Source organism: Psammomys obesus, unplaced genomic scaffold (genome assembly GCF_907164565.1).
Source record: "Psammomys obesus unplaced genomic scaffold, mPsaObe1.curated_primary_1811, whole genome shotgun sequence".
Lineage (NCBI taxonomy): Eukaryota > Metazoa > Chordata > Mammalia > Rodentia > Muridae > Psammomys > Psammomys obesus.
Genome location: NW_026586550.1, coordinates 5,078,740 through 5,099,859, shown reverse-complemented (window position 1 = coordinate 5,099,859; position 21,120 = coordinate 5,078,740). Strand labels below are relative to the sequence as shown.

The window sequence follows — 21,120 nt, the reverse complement described above, 5'->3', positions numbered from 1 at the left end:
CCATCCATCCATCCATCCATCCATCCATCCATCCATCCATCCATCCATCCATATATCCATCCATATATATTTACTAAATATTTACTGAATGAATGCTGAAAGAATTCTGGTGTTTGATATTTTTTTCTGAGATTATAATTTGGTGCATAACACAATCCAAGAAACATTTGCAGTAAGCGCTTAGTACAGTACAAGAGATAAAGGAGTAGTGCTGTCGGGTGGGCTTGGAATTTTAAAACCGTTTTGCTTGTGTAGCGCTACAGCTGTTTGTGTGAGTATAATTGAGTAGGCCATTCGATATGCAGAACGATGCAGATGTGGCATTACTTGGATGTTATTGCATTGTCTTTTGCTTTTGTCTCATCAGTCTCATTCTGCTGTTTCTTTTTTAGCTTTCAGAAAATGTGATCGACCGGATGAAGGAGTCCTCTCCATCTGGCTCTAAGTCTCAGCGATATTCCAGTATTTATGGTGCTTCAGGTATGGTGGCATTCTTTCTGCAGGGGTTTTCATTAAGAAACCGCAAGTAGGGAAAGTGGACTCAATAGTCAAGTTCAACTGCCCTTTATGCTTTGTTATTTGGATGTTCAGCTTTTTAGTTAGGGTGAATATTAGAAATCAGTGTCAGGGTTTCCTTTAAAATGTTTGGCTCTGCTTTCAAACTTGTGAACTTTCGTTTTTCCTCATCCAGCTCCTAACCCCTTTGCTAAACTTCAGAATGCAATTTCACACCTTTTTGTGTGAAATGGTTTAATAGTAAGAATATTGGAGATTAAGGAATAAATACTTATTTTTAAAGAAAAACCCTGAAATTAGATAGTACTCATTGCTTCCAAATTGTTAAATACTCTCAAATGATTTTATTTTCTAATTGTTTTTGAAGCTTCAACAACTGATATAGTTTGTCACAGTCTGACGTATTTATTGTGAAAATATTGTTAGATGGGATTGTAAGCTTCATCCGTAGGTCTTCCTGGATGAGAAGGAGCTAAAGAGACCCAATACTTTTCCTCTTTCCTCACTTTCCTGTAGCTTCACCCATGTACTTGTCCAGCGAATACTGGGCACACTGGGCGTGTTCTGTTTGTCCGGCACTTCTCTTTTTCTCATCTGGAGACAGAACCCAGCTTAGATTTGCTGGGCCCCTGGCGAATGTCCCTAGTGCTTTCCCACTCTGTTCTTGACACTGCCCAAATAGAGACTGGATATGCTGTTGATTGTGAAATGTCAAGAACAATATGGGAGTGATTACTTTTGGACTAAGAGTTTTTGGAGTTTATTTGAAAGGTGCTCATTTGGCTACATGTTGTAAAAGTGAGAAAGATGAGCTATTGTGCACATGCCACTCTCCTGGGGGCTGTTATGACCATTAAATTGCCAACATAATTTGAGCTTCTGGTATAATGCTTAATCAGGAACAGTCCTTGTCTTTTCAAAGCTTCTTGTTTAGTAGGAGCATTGAACCGTCTTCATGGTTAACTAACACAGATGAAAGCAAGCACATATCCAACTTAATACAGCTCATGCAACCCACTTATTTTTCTATAGACTGCTGCTTTACCCCATCTTTTCCAGAAAAGAACAGATAATCAAACCCTTAAGTGGAGCCACATTATTTTTTTTTTACTCTTTACACCCAGCCAGTATCTGATCTTGTCAATGGTATATCTAAAATGCATTTGAATGTATCCTTTCTGGCCCATCTCTACGGCTATAATCCAGATAACTATCATCTTTTACAGTCTCTGCACAGATCCCAGTGTTGTGCTATTTACATAGCAGCCTTCATGTTTTCATGAAGAATGTCAGTCAGTTCATGTCATGGTTCAGGTGCTTCTCTGTGGGATGTGATCTGACATGACCCATTTCCCATGACCTCTGAGATGCAGCAGGACTAGCTCCTGTCTACCTCCAGTGTTAGTTCATTATTACCTCCCACCCCAGTTCTGCTCACCCACTATTGTAAGCTCATGGGCCTCTGTCCTAGTCTTCTCATGGGAAAGTCCCTAGCTCTGGGTTAATACCTGCTTCTTGCTGCTAATTATTAACTGTTGAGTTAAATTAGGAAAAATTCCATTACATATTTTGAAAGTCACTACTTTTGATCATTCCTGGACCTAATTCTGTAAATCTGGGTGACATTTACTGAGTGCCTGCATTACAAATAATAAAGCTTTTTGAATTGTTTCAAAGAGTTTAGAGTATGTGCAGATATAACTAAATGCTTAATAAGACTGTAAGGAAGGTAGAGACACATTCAAAAAACAATAAACCCCAGAAGATGTTGAAATTAATTTTAAATATTTTGGTTTAGGAATAAATTTTGATTTACAAATATTTTTTGGATTTGGAACTTGTTTTAAAGTTGGATTTGTTTTGCTTTGTAAAGGTAGACAGTGATGAAATAGTGATGAAATGATAAGTAAGAAATGATATTTATATGGTAGGTTCTATGCTAAATCCTTTATCTCTTACCTGGTCTTATTCTTAAAGTCCTCCAAGAAAGGAGCTGTTACTAATCAGTTTCTGTAGTAGGAAGCTGAGGCACAAAGTTATCAAGTCGCACAGCTGGTTACCAACAGCTGAGAGTTAAATGTGACTCCAGAGTAAATGCTGCTCTGCTTATGACAGTTCGCATTACCTCCGTCTGCATTTGTAGAAGAGATGTGAGGGGACCTGGTAGGAGGGTGGGAGCTGCCTTAGATGTTCCGCTGGGCTTAGGAGAGCACTTTCTGACTGCTTGTTTGTTTTTCAAGCTCCCGCATTGAGTCTCGCTCTGTAATGAGCTGAAGGAGTGATGTGTTTTCCTTTTGGAGTTGGCTTTTTTTGATTTTTAATTAATTTGTGTACAGGCGTGTGTGCACATGTGCGCACTGTATGTCATAGTGTGCATGTTAAGGTCAGAGGACAACATTGTGGAATTGACTCTTTCCTTCCTCTGTCGCTTGGGTTCTGGGGATTGAACTCAGGTTGCCTGGCTTGCATGGCAAGGACTTCTTGCCTGCTAAAGCCATCTTGCTGGCTCCTGGGGTTGGTTTCTTAAACTGACACACTGAGAGTTAAGATTGGCCTGCTGAGTTCTGTGAGTGCCCATGGCGTGTGTGACCTGAGAGCCAGGCCTAGATGATGTGATAAGCTTGGCGTTCTTTCTTTGTTTTTTTTTTTCTTTTCTTTTCCTTTTCTTTCTTTCTTTCTTTTTTTTTTTTATTAATTACACTTTATTCACCTTGTATCCCCCCTGTAGCTCCCTCCCTCATCCCTTCCCAATATCACCCTCCCTCCCCCTTCTCCACGAATGCCCCTCCCCAAGTCCACTGATAGGGGAGGTCCTCCTCTCCTTCCTTCTGATCCTAGTCTATCAGGTCTCATCAGGAGTGGCTGCATTGTCTTCCTCTGTGGCCTGGTAAGGCTGATCCCCCTCAGGGGGAGGTGATCAAAGAGCCAGCCACTGAGTTCATGTCAGAGATAGTCCCTGTTCCCATTACTATGGAACCCACTAGGACACTGAACTGAAGCTTGGTTTTTTGAGGAATCCGTCTGTTTCCATTCCAGATTTGACATGACTACAGACTGGTTCATGCTCAGCCCTGACCGTCATGGGCGCTGAAGACTTGTTCTCAGTCATTACCTTTGACTAGTGCAGAAAAGCTAATTAAAAGGAAATATAATGGAAATGTGTCCAGGTGGACTGGTCACTTTTCAGGGTCACTCACTGCATGTGGCTAGTGATGTCATGTTGGGTGATGCAGGTATAGACCACGTGTAGCCTGCAGGAAGCTCTACTGTGAGGTTCAAGCCTGGAATTCACCTGTGCTGGGCATTTCCAGTTTCATCAGGTGCTCCAATGCTGTGACTGAGGCTGCGTGGCCAGGTGGTTCAGTGTTGGTGGCTTTTGACTTGCTACTGTCAGTGCCTTTCACATTACTCCTTCTAGCACTATCAGTGATGGAAACTCTGGGAACATCTGTGGAGGTTTGGTATCTTGACAACAGTCTTGGACACAGCTTCCCAACCCTCCAGCTAAGAGAGTGCTGGAGGTGTTGGCTGTTCATGTTTGCAGGAGTTGGATCACTTATTTGGTACCATCCTAGGAAAAAGGATCTAGTAAGGCTATGATGTGGTTTTCCTCACTCCACCCTAAGCCAGGAGGAGAACTAACATTGGCATGGTACTTTGAAGTGATCTTACCTTTAGGTTAAGAAAACAATTAGACCATGATTGTTTAAATTAACAAATACTGGTTCTTAAAATTTAAAAAATATGTTGATAAAAGTTCTAGCCTCAAGATTTATGTTCTTGTCTAAGTTTTTCTCATGGGGTTTTAGTTAGTGCTCAGTATAGAGTTCTTATGATTCATAATTCAGTTGTTTTGTGAAGTCATTTTTCAAGTCTACAAAAGTGTATTGATGGAAATGTCACTAGCTTTTCTATGTTTTTCAGTGTCAAATAAATTATATATTAAATATGAGCTGAATTTTTAATATTTATTAAAATGCTTTCTTTCTCCTAGGACTTTTTCATACTAGCCCTAGGCTATTCACCTGTGTGAATATAGGGCAGTGTATTTCATGAAGTGAAGGCTGTAGAATTTCTGAATATAAGAGAGATAAGATTTGGCATATATGTGTATATATGTAAATATATGTGTATATATCTATATAGTTGCTAAATGTAATTTATATTCTACAAAAGTAAGGTTTTTTTAAGGCTGAAACTTTTTTTTTTTTTTTTTGAGAAACCTTGAACCAGATCAATGACTCGTTGCAATAAGTATTTGCATGTACAGCTGTATGGGCAAAGTAATATACTGTGTGACACACAGCAGATTGCAGCGCTACTTTAATAAATGAATGTGCTCTAAAGAACTTAACTGTGTCCTTGCTGCCTGGGATTCTTTGCTACATATCACAATTGTGTTGACTTGCTTTTATACCAGCTAATTCTTTTTTTTAACTTGCCAGAGGGGATGCCATTTGTAGTTATACAAGTTTTTATTAACATGTTGCATCTTCTGATTTTAAAAATCAATGTTGGCTATATTTGGCTTTTTCCCCTTCATACTGATCTTTTAGTTTTGCTGACCAGTGGTGAGGTCAGGCCGCGCATATTTGACCCTATCCACCCCTAAAAAACTGTCTCCAGATTAATATGAGGAAATCAGACAAGAAATGATATTAGGAGGGTGTTTATTGGTTTCCTAAGCTACTGGCAACCTGATAAAAATGATAAATCCAGGACAAAAAAAAAAAAAAAAAAAAAGCAGATGAGCTCATTCTTATTATCTTCATCGTGCATATTTCTCTGAAAATTCATGTCATTGTGAAAAATAGGGGAGATTTGCCGATTTGTGTTAAGTGTATTGCTGAGATCACTAAGTATTTGGCAGCCTTCACAAATTGCAGGAAACCAATTTGAGCAGGAAATAGCACAGCCCAAACTAAGCAGCCAATTTAGGGAAATAGATTCATCTATATGTTGTATGTATTTTTCTCCCAGAATATGGCCCTTCTAGTTATTTTTAAACAGCTCTTTAAGGCTCATTTAGACACAGCACTGTAGGGAAAGTTCAAAGTCAACAAGTTCTGCTTATTCCTTTGGTGTTTTCGCATATTAGTGAAGGTGTAGTTTCTTAGGTCTCCATCATGCATATGTGAGACTGTGGATGCTGGATGCTAGTATCTTATTCTGTATTTTTTGCATTACTGTAATAGATAATTTGCCTGGGATTTCCAAAGTATTTAATCTGTAATGAGTACATCTTGCTCCTAAGAAGTCCATATTTAATGAGTGTTGAAGAAAATTCATGGTTAGTTCCTTCTGTGAGCAGGTTTTGGCATGGTGGTGATCTTGCACTTCAAAGAACTGTTTGGCCAAATCATATTTAACATGATGATGGTGGGCAGTATTTTTGAGCAAGTGAGCCAATATGCAGGTGAGATAAAGTACATACACAAGCCTGGAAGGCAGCATAGGAATGAAGGGAGCAGAAGCAGGTCAGAAGCGTGGCTTGCCGTGAAGGATGTGGACTTGAGGCAGACCTTGAGGAGAAAGGGACCTGAGGGTTCTTAATGTGGCAGATACCCTGTGGAGAGAGTACACAGAGCAGATTAATTTTGAGGCGGTTTCCTGGGGCCTAACCAGGACATGTAGGTTTGAGAAGTTAAGGAATTTCATTTTATCCTTTGAGATCCTGGCAGCTACAGAAATTCCATCTAATTTTAGGATACAAGTTTAGAAAATTGCTTTAGTTGCTTCTTCCTTTATGTATATCCAGATGTTAATAATTTTTTATTATTAAATGGTTTTTATGGTTAAAAAGTGCTGATTTTTTCATCGGTATTTTTATATTTAACAAAGAAACCTGAGTGGTAAGAATATCTATATTCTACCATTGTACAAAATAAGACCATTTTGCTTTTGAGTAAAAAATAAGCATTTATTTATCCTTATTTTTCACTGTAAGGAACAAGAAAGAGAGTGAAAATGTTGCCCTCAGCTGTGTGCAGCCATGTGGTATAGCCAGGGGCGCCATCAATTTTAACAGACAAGTCTAGATCAGGTGGAATGAATGAGGTCGGTGCTTTGAACGAAAGTGCTTTAAGCTCGAGGATTGAATGCTTAGTTCCTACTTTTGGAACTGTCTTGATTAGGAGGTGTGTCACTGGGGATGGGCATTGAGGTTTCAAAAGACCCCTCCATGCCAAGTCTCCCTTGTTTTCACTGCCTATAACTTGTGACTCAGATGTGAACCGTCTGCTTGCCTGCCTTGCCATGCTCCTGGCAATGGTCATGTTCTAACCCTCTGAAACTGTAAGTACCCTCCACCCCCATTAAATGCTTTCTTTTATTAGTTGCTCAGTAGTGGTGTCTCTTCACAGCAGTAAACGGTAATTAAGACAAATGGTCTTGGCAGCATAAGGAAAGGATGAGTTGAAAACCAGATGGGGAAGGGAAGCCATTTTGTGGTCTTTGTAGATGTAGTAAAGGCTGTGGATCTGAACCTAGTGACTTGATGATAAGGCTACATGGCTGGGAATGGTGACTCTTATTTCAGTCCTTCTCATCTGGACCACATTCCATGTTGCCATGTTCATTACTGTCACCTTTGCATTTTCTTTTAAGAAACCCACCCAAAATTTAAAATCAATTTGTCTGAACATTACAAGCAGGACTTAAGCCTTTTTATGCAACAGCCAATCCCTGGCTAGGAAGTTTTTATTTTAGGGCAGTCTGGGGATAGTGCGAGAAGGGCCTCACACTTGAAGCTACAGTGCCAGAGGGAAGGAGTTAGAGAGCAAAAGTTTAGCACTCTCTGGAATGTCTCTGAGTCTGCAATAGTCCCCTGCCATTAGGAAATTCTGCCTAATGATTTCCTGTTAGTGGATTACTGTTGGCTCTGCTGCGTAGTAAATTTTCAGTGTTCCCTACCCAGTGACGACACCACCTCTGTGGTGACTGCACATAAGTGCTTAAAGGTGGCATGAAGACCAGTGGGTTAGAAAGTTCCTGCTTGTGGGTGACTTACTGAGAAGCAGCAGCAGCATGGGAAGTGCATGGCTGTCAGGGTTAAACCTGGAGTAATGTAGAGAGAGAGAGAGAGAGAGAGAGAGACAGAACTAGACAGAGACACACACAGCAAGAGAGCGAGAGTGAGCGAGTGAGAGAGAGAGAACTGCAGTTCCTGTGATCTGGAGTTAAGTTGGTGCTACTTGCCATGGGTCTACATATTCAAGGACTGTAGGAAAAAGGAAGCTATTTTAAGAGACCATCTTTTTGCTGCAGTAGATTTTAGATACTAACTTTAAAGTGATTTTAAGACTGCACTGTGTTTTCTCAGAACTGTTTGTGGGTAAAACAGTCAAATCAGTCATAGGTAGTAGAGGCAAAAACTGTAAATTAAGATTAGTAATACTGTGTCAAGATTTATAAAATGTAAGGCATTGTCTGTATAAATTACTCTTTGGAGTATGGAGAAAAAAGACATCAATATATAGAAATACGATTTTTTGACAAATTTTATATGCTAGTTGCAATGTAAATGCTTAATTAACAATCTTACTGCATTTCTTGGAACTTGACAGATTTTATAGGGCATCACTGGGATAGCCCAGATCTCTTAAAATAATTGCCCGAGGGAGCTTCAGATGTACATTTTTCTATTCAATGTGCAGATATTCAAAATCAATCTATTGACTTTCTAGCTGTCAGCCAAATAATAGCTTATTCTTGTTGATGATGATGTTTTTCCTTTTAAAACACATTTTAAAAAGTAAGGCCTGATACAGCATTTTATTTCTTCCCCTTCCCCTTTCATATACCCCTCATTTGTTCAGTTATTTTTGAGTGCTCTATATTAGCCATGTCCTCACTACTTGAGAGCAATAACTGTTTTTAAGATTCCTTTTAAACCTGTTCTACCCTTAGGGCTACTTGACACTTTGTTGACAGCTGTCATAGAACTGGAGGTGTTTGCAAGGCCTTGGGAACCTATGTGAATCATTTCAGAAAGGGCCATCAAACTTTTCCAAGGAGTGCCTATGGCATGCTTGAGACAATTTCCTGGCTCCCCTGAGTGAGTGGATAATTGAAATATGTGTTCTAATTAGCCAGCAGCAAATGATTGGAGCCTGAAGTTCCTTGGTGGCAGAATAACATCAGTAACACTTTGGTTACTATAAAGGTGGAAGGTGAAGGAGCATTTGGCTGAGGGTGTGGTAGTGAATGCATGGTCTCTAAGGCCAGGCTGCACCCGGCCTTGTGAAGCAGCGCCTTTCTTTCTCACTATAGGAGCAGTGCTGCTCTTGCTTTAGGCTTACTTTGCTGTGGTGCCATCATTGCTATCTTGGGGACACCCTGCCTTTCTCCTCTGTATTTGGTTAGAAGCTCCACAACTTTCTTTTAGGTTGTCTGCCTTTTGATTTCAAGTTGTATGCTTTCTTCCGTCATGGGGTCACTGCTCTAGTCTGGCCAGTCATTTTCCCCTGCTTGGCGAAAACCATCTTCTGTTTGTGGTCCCTGCTTTCAGCCTTGCATTTCCTAGTCTGTTCTCACCACAGCCCTGGTAATAATTTCATTGTGAGAAAACCAATTATGCCTTTCCTTGGTTGAAGATGGGGGGCGGGGGCTCCTCCTTTCTCTTAGGAGGAAGTCTAAATCTCCTGTCACCACTATGGTCCTGCAACACTCTTTTGCCCGGGTTAGTTTTCTCTGTCGTCTCCCAGACCCTCCTCTGTCATGCCTAACTTACTTGAGTGTAGCCAGAATTGAAGTTCTGAGTGTCTCTGAACTTGTTCTTTTGAGGACATGGACATGTCTCAGCATTAGTCCCCAACTGTTTAATCCAGCCCCACTTTACTTTCTATTCAAGTTTGTCCGGAAGACTCCTATACACTGCTTTAGATTCCTTCCCGGAAACCACCCTGTGAGTAACCTGGGTCCTGTGTGGCCCCACAGTGCCCTGTTGTAATTATCTTGTGTAGTACCTCACATGCAGTCCCCTAATTGTTCTTTAATTAAGCTCTGTTTTCTCCTCTGTTCTCTCAGCACCTCCTTGAAGGCACTTACTTCTGGGTTCCCCTGGCCTCAGTGTTGACAGTCTGTTTGCAGAGCTGAGTGGCAGTTGCAGAATTGTGTTTGCTGTAGGTAAACACTAACCTGTTGATCCCACATGTGGCCTAACAGGATAGAAGAAAGTCTCTGAGAATCTTCACAGTTCCTCAGAAGCCACTGATTCATCTTCCCAGTGTGGCCTGCCCAAACTGATACTTTTAAAAACACCTCCTTTTGCTTTACAAATTTTATTTATCCTTGTCAGATACTGTATTACAGTTGCACACAGGCTTGTCTTTTTTACGCCTACTTAGTTAAAAGCCTTTGAGAGCAGCATCTTCTGGTCCCTCCGCAACAGGGACTGCAATGCCAGGTGTGCAGTAGCAGCTTGTAGAATGAATGGGCTTTTTTCCAAGCCAAAAAGTGAAGGCCGATGCGTAAGTACATGTGTTAGCTACGGTCCAGGAGGAAAAGGGGCCTTTCCTTTGGATTGGTTCTGGTGGGGGTGGAGGTGAGGATCTTTCCAGGCTTTCGATGATACACATTTTTCCACTTTTAGGTCTCAGCTGTGCAGATCCAAGGACTCCCTGTTGAAAGAGGTGCTTGGATTACCATCTGGAGAAAGTATGGGTTTGAGGCAGTGCCAAGAATGGAGCCTGCTGTGGAGATTTGGGGCTCACTCCTAGTTATTGATTTGGTTTGGAAAGGAAGTAATCATTAGCACAAACTTGCCAGAGTGTGGAAGGGGCTGGAGCAGGGTGTTGTGTTTTGGGTCCTTGAGCTCTCAGCTCCAACTATGCTCTACTTTTCTTCTGCTGGGAGTTTGGTTTAGGTGAGTGTCTTAGAAGGTTTCTATAGCTGTGACGAGACATCATGACAATGGCAACTCTTACAGAGGAAAATATTTAATTGTGGCTGGCTTACAGTTCAGAGGTTCAGTCCATTATTGTCATGGGGGGAAGCATGACAGTGTGCAAATAGACATGCTGCTGGAGAAGGAGCTGAGAGTTCTGCACCTGGATTATAGGCGGCAGAAGGAGTCTGTGTGCCACGCTGGATGTAGCTTGAGCATAGCAGACTTCAAAGCCCGCCCCACCTACTCCAGTGAGGCCACACCTCCTAATAGTGCCGCTCGCTATGGGCCAAGCATTCAAGCACATGACTATGAGGCCATTCCTGTTCAAATTCAAATCACCACAGTTAGGTTAGTGTGTCTAGGCTTACAGTCTAGTAAGTCAGAAGACTGTCTTGGCTGTCTTCTCTTAAAGCCATGTCCTAACTTTCTGTTGGAACTTTGGGACCATTGAGAATCAAGTTTCCTCATACCATACCTTCTTGTGGGGCTTTACCTCAATTTCTGATGAAGTGTTCATAATTAATTTCTTTCTGAAAGGATAGATTATCTGCCCCACTCTCCTGAAACCCCCAGTCTAGTTTTCTGAGGCGTTGGGCTTCTGGTGTCCTAAGGCACAGCTGGAAGGAAGACCTACTGCTTTTTGCCTGCTCAGGCCAGTGTGCAGAAGCCAGGAAGACTGACTTCCCTGTATATTCAAACAAATAAATAAATAACTCCAAACTCTTAAGGGTTTGGTTTCACTAATACGGGCTTTTACATTTGCTTCCTGTCTTGTCTCCTAGATACATGCTGTACTTTTTCAGATTGGTTTTGCTCAGCATTTTATTTTAGTAGGTGCATTTAATTTATCAGCTGTAATTAGTCTTACTGTTGACATAATGGCTATGTAATGACTTTAAAAAAATAAGATAAAATATTGATTGCTGTAGGCTGTTGTTTTTCAGGATAGACCTGAGGAGTGATACAGAAATCAATTACTGTGTTCAAGATCATTTTGATTTAAATCAAAAGTATTAAAGCAGAGTTTGATTTCAGCCACTCCCTAAAACATTTTTATCGTTTGTCATATCACCAGCTGAGTTATAGATGCTGAGTCTTGTCCAATGATTTTCACGAATTTACTTTTTGTTCATTTAATTTTTTTGAGATAGGTAATCATGTAGCCCTTGCTTGTATCAGGTTTGTTATGTAGCAGTAGCTGGTCCTGAACTCTTAATCCTCCTGCCTCAATCTCGCAAATATTGGGATTATAGCCATGTGTATCCAGGTCCAACTTTAAAGAAATTATTTTAACAAAATAGTGTTGCTTTAGTGGACTGTCCTCAGCAGCCCTCAGCCTATTCCCCGTGGAACTTGGCTGGGCTTTGTGTCCACATTTGGGACCTTTGTGATGGTAGTCCCATCCGTGGGAGCAAAGCAAGGCTGGCCCGGCAGCCTTCATGTGATCATGTGGGAGAGCGCAGACGCACAGAGCACAGTCTGTTTTATGGAGCATGTTGACTTCTCTGGAAATCTCATGAGACTGAAGCCAGAAGCTACATTTTTGTTATCTTTTTAAAGACTTTGCTAAAAACGTTGCTTTAATATTCTGTCTCAGAGACTTTTTAGAATGATTACTGTAAGAGTATGGGAAGTCCTCTTTTTATGGTAATTTTTTGACCTTTGACATACTTTTTTAGTTTTTTAATAAAAAAAGAAAAACAGTATATAATTAAAGATACTTTAATGAAGTCTGATAAGCATATACATAATAAATTACTTTCTCTAGTTATTTTTTCCTGTCCTATTAAGCATGATATTTCTACTGACATAGCTTTTATTTAATAACTATATTCATCTTTTTTCAAAAATGACAAAAATTAAAACTGCTTTGTTTAATTATTCATTAAGGTTTATAGGACTATGAATTGAAATTTTTTGAGGTCATATTATATTTTGATTGAAAAGTATCCTGTCCATTCTATTCAGGTGACATTGAACTGTCGGAGACCTCCTGGGCGCTCAGACCTACAGCATCTTGTCTAATGTACTTCTGGGCTAACTAGTCCCAGGGTGCGAAGGACCGTAGATGGGATCGTCACCTTGGTTGTTAGTTGTCATGAAATTTGATTGTTTCTCAGAAATAGGAACATTGAGGAAAGGAGCCGAAACCTTCAAATGGGAAACAAAGGCAGTAGTTGAATCCCCTGTAGATAGAAGTGTGTGGTGTGTGTTTAGAGCCTTTGCCATTTAATAGTCTTAATAGTTGTGTGATCTTGGGCAGGTTGTCTCATTTTCCTCCAGGGTAAAATGGAGAGACTAATGCCATTTTCACCTGGTTGTCATAGATACTAAATGGGATAACGTGCAGTTGTTGAAATATAGCAAGAGATCAATAGAAGGCTCCTTTCCCCTTTGTTAGTACAGAAGCTAGGGCTGCAGCTTCACTGCCACTCTCTACCAGCTCCAGGCTGAACCTTGTCAAAGTGAATGGCTTTCTTCTGCCTACTCTGTTACCTTTTGCTGGCTTTTCTTACCTTGTTTCAGCAAACATTTATTTCTAGCTGGCTGTATTGGATACTGTCATAAATGCTGGGCTTTAGAGATGAATAGAGCAGAGCACTGCAGTGTGAGTCAAACAAACAAAAAATACTGGGAGCACAGAGGATGAGTCAAGGAGAAGGCAGAATATAAACTTCCTGAAAGAAACAACGATGTTGACTTTGAATATCCAAGGATGAAAAGGAGTTTGCAGTCAGATATGTTGGTTTTGGCAGTAGAGGATGGAGGTGAGCAAGAGGGACTGTTCGTGGGTGAAGAAATGGGAGAAACAGGGAATCCTAAAGGGGTGGGTGAGTTCTCAGAATTATAACTAGTTGTTGTTGTTGTTGTTATTATTATTTGAAATGCAGATACTTAGTGGGAGAGATGGGTACAAGTAGTGCTTTCAGTGTGCAGTAAAGCTAAGGGGTGTGCATTCATTCACTGCTGGAGGAAATGTTGCAGTCCTCATACCTTTAGACCCAGCGGAGACAGACAGACAGACAGAGTCACATACAGCGAGACAGAGAGAGACAGACAGTGAAAGACAGATTGAGGTGAGAAGAACGTGAACACACTTTGAAGCTTCCTTTATTGGAAAGTGTTTTGATTTTTTTTTTTTTTTCTAAATTCATAGTGTCTGTCTTAGTTAGGAATTCTATGGCTGTGATAAAATACAAAAGCAACTTGGGGAGGAAGGTGTTTATTTCATTTTACAGCATGTTGTTCCATCATTCAGGGAAGTCAGAGCAGGAGCTCAAGGCAGGAATCTGGAGGCAGGAGCTGATGCAGAGACCATTGAGGAGTGCTGCTTACTGGCTTGCAATTTTTGGCTTGTGCAGCCTCCTTTCTTATACCCTTGATGACACCTATCTAGGAGTAACACACCAATAACAGAATGTGCCCTCCCACATCAATCATTAATCAAAATATCCCACAGGCCAGTCTGGTAGGGAATTTTTTTTTTAGTTGAAGTTTCTTCTTAACAAATGACTTTTGCTTGTTTTATAGTTAATAATAAAACTAGTCAATACAGGTATTTTGCATGATCTTCTTTGTGAAGTCAGTCCTTTCTACTGATATATGGCTGTGGTAGTATTTTTGCTGGACTTGAAGCTCCTGGAGGCAGAGTACATACCTGACCTCTTGGTTTGCTATGACTACTTGTACACCTGATTCTCTTGTAGATAGATGGTGTTCAAAAACCATGTCAGCTGGAAGAATGCATGAAGTCCTCATTAACTGCTCCAGCTTCTTCAGAATAGACATCAATTGTTTTTATCAATTGTTACTATTGTGTTATGATAATAATAATTCAATGATGAGGTTGAACCTAAGGTCTTATGTATGCTAGGTAAGAGATCCAAGTCTGTATTTATTATTAGCCTAGACCTTATAGCATGAGCTTTGGAGTATCACCGAACCTCTGAAATCTTGAATGTCTGTTGAGTCCTTGCAGTGACTTATTCTTGGACATAGATAGGCTGTAGTAAGCAATATTTTTAGTACTAGCAGAGTGGCATGTTGGGTATATTTGGTCAGTGTATTTTGTTTTTCAAGTGTTGATGTTTGTCCTCAGAGACAAACATTGTGTATTTTTTGTTTTTTAGCACGTTGATTGTAACTTCTCATTAACAGACACTTTACTTTTCAAGTATTTCATACTGTGGCATTTATGAAGCCATGATTAATAAAACATGTTTCCTCAGGTAAACTGTTTAATGTGGTTTTTCTTTTTTTTCTACATTGTTAGGACTGGTAGTTTTTGTTTTGATGGACCAGCAGGAGCACCTATGCTGGTTTGCTCTCTCATGCAAAATTTAGCCTTCTTGAAAATGAACAAAGATCATAGCTAAAAGATATTTATCTTGCAGTCTATCCACAAGAAATTGCGAATTAATGCATCATCAAAGAACTTAAATAAAGCAGTTATTTCCTGGTACTCTGTCATAAGAGTGATTCTTCAGGACATTTGCCATTGTTCTATGTACATTTTTCTTTCTCATACAACTGCCTACTCTTTTGAAAGGTAGGAGGCTTTAGAGTCTTGGGGCAGCAGTTATCTATTTGACCCTGATTTACCAGTTGTGGAGTGGGTGTTTCTCACTTTGGATCTGACTGTCATGGCTTTCTCCAGAGACTATAATAGTCAGTCTATTATGTTTGGATTCTCCCCGCTTACCCTGCAAGTGGATGAGTCTGCCCAGTGTTTAGCCTGGGCTTGAGTCATTAACTCTTTCCAAGCACGGGTGAGACGACTTACTGGATAAATGGAAGCATAGGCTATGGTATTTGGTGGAACAGTTTCTCAGTTTTCTTAGGCCTCTTGCCCTGTCTGTGGGTGACCCATACCACGAGGGTTTCTCAGAGATCCCTGTTAGGGCATTGTTCATTAGCACTCTGCTTGTGGGAAGGAGCATGAGTGTCTGAGCCTGAATGATGAGCTCTGCTCCTCATAATGTGTGCTATGTCTAAAAGAAATAGGACACTGCTCTTTCTAGGCTAATCATCGTTGGATAAAGGGACGCAGTATGCATTTCCCCAAAGAACAAAGGCTGCAACAGTGTTAGAGTAATTTTTTAGGGTTATAGTGAGTTTGTAGGGTAACTTGACAACCCAAACAACTATTTCCTTTTTTAATACTGAATGAAACAAATGACATACTGAGGTGCAGCACTTTCTTATAGCTTTCAGTCAAGGTTAGCTCAAGTTTTCTCTGAGCCTTGGACAAAAGCTTGATAGAAGGGCTACTTTGGATTTTAGCATTTGGGTACAAACATGTGTACATGCACACAAATGTGTATATATTTGTTATCAAAGAAATGACCTGCTGATCACAGAGTACTTAACATTGCTATCTAAGAGTCCACTCACTGAGGTACAAAAGGGGCTTTTTCCCTCTTAGTGTGTGAACCGTGAAGTGAGGAATTGTTCTGATTCAATTTTATTAATTTATGCATTTTGGTTGTCTTTTGTTGTTTATGTTTCTACCTTTTGTAAGTAGTATGTTTACTTCAAGAGTATTAACTACTGCCTTTCACCTCATTCATGTGGGAAGGAGCACTTTATACATATTCAGGGACTATTTTTATACTGTGTCAGGGCACTTTTCAAGGAGAGGCCAGAGCCTGTGTGTTGAGTGTTTAGCATAGGCTAGGCCATGCATTACTTTGAGGAGCTTGGACATTGTGTTTGTCTAGAGTCACTGCGGATTTCGTTTCCGTAAAGTAGAACAGTACCAACCCTGAGTACTGTAACGCCTGGAGCTGAAGCTGTTTGCCTTCTGATGGGAATGCTTCTTCCCTGCCTTTGAGCAGTGAGCCATTTTCCCTTGAGTAAGTTTGTTTCTCCAGACCAAGTGGCGGGGTCAGTTCTTTGCTTCCTTGCATCTTGAACTGTCTAGGTAAGAACTGTTTTTTCATTGAATCCAGATAACACAGCTGCCCTTTTAAATGAATGATTGAGCTTTCAACTATGTATGTTTATTATCAGTCATCTATAGCTAAATAGATACTTTTTAATATATGTCTATAAACCTTTATTAAATGAGGACATTTTAAAGTTTGCCCTCAGTCTGAAATACATTTTTACCTCTGAATATTCATTTTTATGTTTTATTTATTTACACATTCTACATACATGTGTGATATGTATACCTGATTTTGTAAGTGAAAAATTTAAATACTTAATAAAATGATCAAACTACACACACTCATTTTTAAAGATATTATTTGAAAAACTTTTTTTTCCCCTTCCCCATTTGGATATTATGCTTAGAATTACTTGGTTAGTAGAAAAATGCTGTTGGCACCTTCTAGGCTTAAAAAAGTAACTCAGGTGCCAGGCTAGGTGATGCATTCCTTTAATCCCAAGCACTAAAGGCTGGCAGATCTCTGAGTTCCAGGACAGCCAAGGCTACACAGACAAACCCTGCCTTGGGGGAAAAATCACTTCAAAATAAAGACACATTTATTTTTCTTCTTGATTCACATGTTAGACCATGGCATCTCATGTGTGTATATGTTTATGCTACCTAATGGATCAGCCACATGTTTTACACTTGGTGAAAACTAGATCAAGGGTGAGACTGAAAACTGGTAAGCATGTCATGTCCCATTAGAAAAAGAATAGTTAAGGCATACCTATGGTGTTTGATTCTTGAGGGTAAACATTAAAATTCACTTTGATTTAAAATTGCTAATCCTACACTTTTCAATCATTTGTGTTTCTTAAGACTCTAGTCAGTTGTCTGCCTCTCTCTCCTCTAAAGGTAAAATGATGATATTGGGGTTTGATACTTTCTTCATCAGAAAGCCTTCTCAGGCAGTTTGTTTTAATGAGGGTGACTGGCTGTCATGGGAGTTTCCTTTCTCTGTCCCTGATGACTAGTAGATAGGGCAGAGACAGACCCTGAAATAGAATGCCAGAGAAGGCCAGGCTGGCCTGCCTGGCGCACAACATGTGAACTGAAAAGGTTTGTTTTACTGGTGCTCCTTCTGCCTACCCCCTCCACCACGACCAACAACACTGTCAGTTGTCAGGTTCAACAGCGTTAAGTGTATTGTGTTTGCTTCTGTCCTTACCTAAAATCTTCCTCTCCTCATTCCTCATTCTTTTGTTAGCTAGATAGGCAGGGAACACTTGAAAGGATTTCTTTTTCTAGTTTATCACAGGTACATTTTTTTCCCCCAATATTTTCAATACAGAGGGCTAACTGTATTTTAAAACACTGATGAAATTATTGGCTTACTTGTTATGGCATCAAAAGTAGACAAAATTCTCGAGACCTAATTCTGAGAGTTCTTAGATTTTGCACTTAAGGAAATTAACCATTAAATTAAGTTTAATTTTAGGACTTGATATCAGGTAGTGTTGGATACTGCAAATATTTTTGGGGTTAGGGTAACTCTTACTCCCAGCCAGTTTTACTCCAGTCAATACGCAAAATGCAAAGCCGAGCATCCTAACCACCATACCAGGCTCCATTTACCATTAGGCATTAAAACAGGAAATGTGCCCCAAGTGCTGACAATTTTTAACAAATGAATTCCTACCAGCATAGTGAGCAGCATCCTGATGATAATTTTCAGAGCCATCACCCCTTTTGTAATGCTCATTAGCCTGCTTTGCAACAGCAGTGTCCCATATGCTTTCAGACCTAACCAGTAATCCATTCTGAGCATAAATTAAACTATATGACTACAAATAAAAAATGTTAAACTATATAAATGCTATCACCACGGCAGGTAACAGCATGTGCAATCAATAGAGGGGCTGAAACTCACTGTCTGATTTCCACTAGGATCACAAAACTCAACAGACACTGAAAAAACAATACTTAAATAACTGCTCTACTAGCTGATTTGCTAATAGAAATTAAAATGCTCTCCATTAGTGATTTTAACAGCATGTGTTCTCTAAAACAGTGTCATTTAGGTCCCCTGTTGGGAATACCAGCCTAAATAGACCAGTATTCTTTCAAACATTCCCTATAGGATAAATACTCATTTTTCAGATTTTATGAGTTTCCTGATAAGAGTGCAGGAAAAAAAAAAAAGATAATAGATGGAGGAAGTAATCATCAAAAATGAAGTCAACATAAAAGAAGTACTAGAAGAAAAAGAGAGTACTGTATTTTTTTGTTGTTATGACAATGAAATATACATAGCTTGATAAATATACATGGTTTGGTACTTCACAAGAAAGAACTGTATTTAGCACACAGGCCTGGAGGTTCACAGTACCAATACCTGAGTTGAGTCTATCAACTCAGCTCAGGTAAGGATCTCATGGTGGGAACACACACAAGATAGACAGATCCTAATACATGAGGAAGGCAGAGCCAGCTTGGGAAGGGTCAGGCTTGCTCCGCTGTAACAGTGGATGCTGTGTGTGCACCTTGCCTGTTCCTTGTTCGCAGTTATTTGTAATGATGAATGTTACCTAACAGTTATGCTAAGCTGCCGATCTCTTGCTGAGGTAAGGATGGTTTGAGTTGCTGCCTGGAGGCAGCTAGTAGTGGGAGGTACCGGGAGAGGGTGCTTTCATGGCTCTAAGCCTTTTGAAGTCTGTGCCATGCAGCAGCAGATACACAACAGTGGTGTTTGTGGGTATGTATAGAGGAAACTGGAACAGGACTTTAGATATGGTTTGACTTAGCCTCAGAAGGTTTTAGCATGGGACCTTGGACTCTGTAGTGTGGTGCTGTTGAGGGCTGGTGGGACCTTTAATAAATGGAGTTGGAGGTCTTTAGACCATTGGAAAACTGCCGTTGGAAGAGATTAAGTAGGTACTAAGGCATCTCAGAGTCTCTGGCTGAAATTATAAGGTATGACCTCTTCCCAGCTATTAGCCTGCTAGTGTGATACCATCTATCTACTTCTTAGGCCCCACGCAGGGGCCCTTTTGGGCCACCCAGTTACGGATTTTTCAGCTTCCAAAACTGAACTAACCAAACTTCTTTTCTTTGCAAAGTTAAACCTGCCTGAGGTGTTTCATTATAACAATGAAAAATGGACTAATATAGATAGTTTGAGAGAATCTTAAGGTAACATGATTAAGAGAAGCATTTTTTAAGATTATAAAATAAAACTATTGCTCACTTAAAAATATATGTATTTCAACTAAACTTGCTGTTAAGTGAATATGTCTTAAGTAGATTATAGCTCTCCGTTTACATCTTTTATAAAATTGGACATGCTCTATTGGAAAAAAAGGGCCCCTGGATACAATTTGCATTTCTTAAGAATGTGGTAAATCCGTCATTGCATGCATGCTTTGAGTAATTATTTTTTTACAGAACTTTACGTTAAACTCTGAAAACATTACCACTCCTGTACCCTCTAATGTATTCATATTTTACCCAACTTTATTCCAAAGCAGACTGCTTTAGACCTAAGCTGATGTTAGTTTTTCAGTTGATAGTTGAAATCCCTTGCGGACTGTTAGCATATCAATGAAAGCACTGAATTAGTGCAGGCATTTGTTTTGGGCTTTGGTGATCCTCAGAGTTTAGCAGCAGAATCTAGACCACCAGCAGTGAGTTTTTGATGGGCACAGCCTGCAGAGGATGGTCACAAATCACACACACTCCAGTTTTCTGTGTGTGACTGGGGTGGATGGAGAAAGGAAAGAGCAAAGTGTGTCTCAGTCCATGTATTTCATATTCTGCTGAATGAAACTGCAATGAAGGAAAACTTGCGAATAAAGAAGATATTCATTGGCCTCTTGATGCTGTATGAGAAGAGAGAAAAAGAAAAAAGAATCAGAGTACTGATTAGGCTCTCAAGTTGGCAGCAAGATTTCTGTTGGCGGAAATCTTCTCATTTAGAGTTAGCTTGTCCCCATACTGTGGAGAGTTAGTGAATTGATAGGCTGCATGATCATGTAACAGAAAATACATGACTGCGTGTAGCCTGAAGAATCACACAACTAGGAAAGGCAACTGAGTCAGACTGATATGTAATGTGTAAACTCCTGAATAAACTTTGAGGTTATTGTATAGGCTCTTGGATAATGTGATGATTAGTATTAGTTGTCAGCTCTTGACAGGATCTGTACTCACCCTAGCAATTGACCTTTGGGCAGGCCTGTGAGGGATTATCTTGATTAGGTTAATTGAGGTGGGGAGACCCACCTTACTGTGGGTGAGACCCTTCCTGAGCAGGGATCCTGGGCTGTATAACAGGAGAAAGTATGCTGAGCCCCCTAGCATTCTGATTGCTGACTGAGTGTGACAGGGTAACTCCCTCAAGGTTCTGTAGCTGCTGTGACTTCCCCACTATGATATATTGAAACCTCAAACTGTGAGCCAGAATAAACCTTTCTCTCTTCAGTTGGTTTTGTCAGGGTATTTTATTACAGGAACAGGAAAAGAAACAAAGATGAATAGTGTATATTTATGGGATTTAAACGCTAATGTGATCAAGTGTTGGTATCAATCAGAGGTGATACGTTTCTCAGCAACCCTGTTGCATGGCTGTTATATTTGTTTCTCAGACGAGGAAACAGTCACAGACTAGCATGGCATACAGCAGGGCTCTGATCCTAGAGCCTGTGCTCTGTTGCGAGACATGAGCAAAGCTTTGTGGTTTCAGAATGACATTAGCCGAGAAGGGCAGTCAGGTTTCTGACCTTTGTTCTAGAAACAATGAAGTGGCTTTCACATGTGTTGAATAACAAGGTGCCTTACTGAT

General features: G+C 40.1%; 1 protein-coding gene across 2 annotated transcripts in view; it reads left to right on the top strand.

Moving 5' to 3' along the window:
* Chchd3 (coiled-coil-helix-coiled-coil-helix domain containing 3) overlaps positions 1-21,120 on the top strand; it is a 260,092-nt gene that overhangs the window by 9,048 nt on the left and 229,924 nt on the right. For both annotated transcript variants that reach the window (XM_055602161.1, XM_055602160.1), the window contains exon 2: positions 393-480. In XM_055602161.1, coding sequence (XP_055458136.1) covers positions 393-480 — 88 coding nt within the window. The remainder of the gene's footprint in view (positions 1-392; positions 481-21,120) is intronic.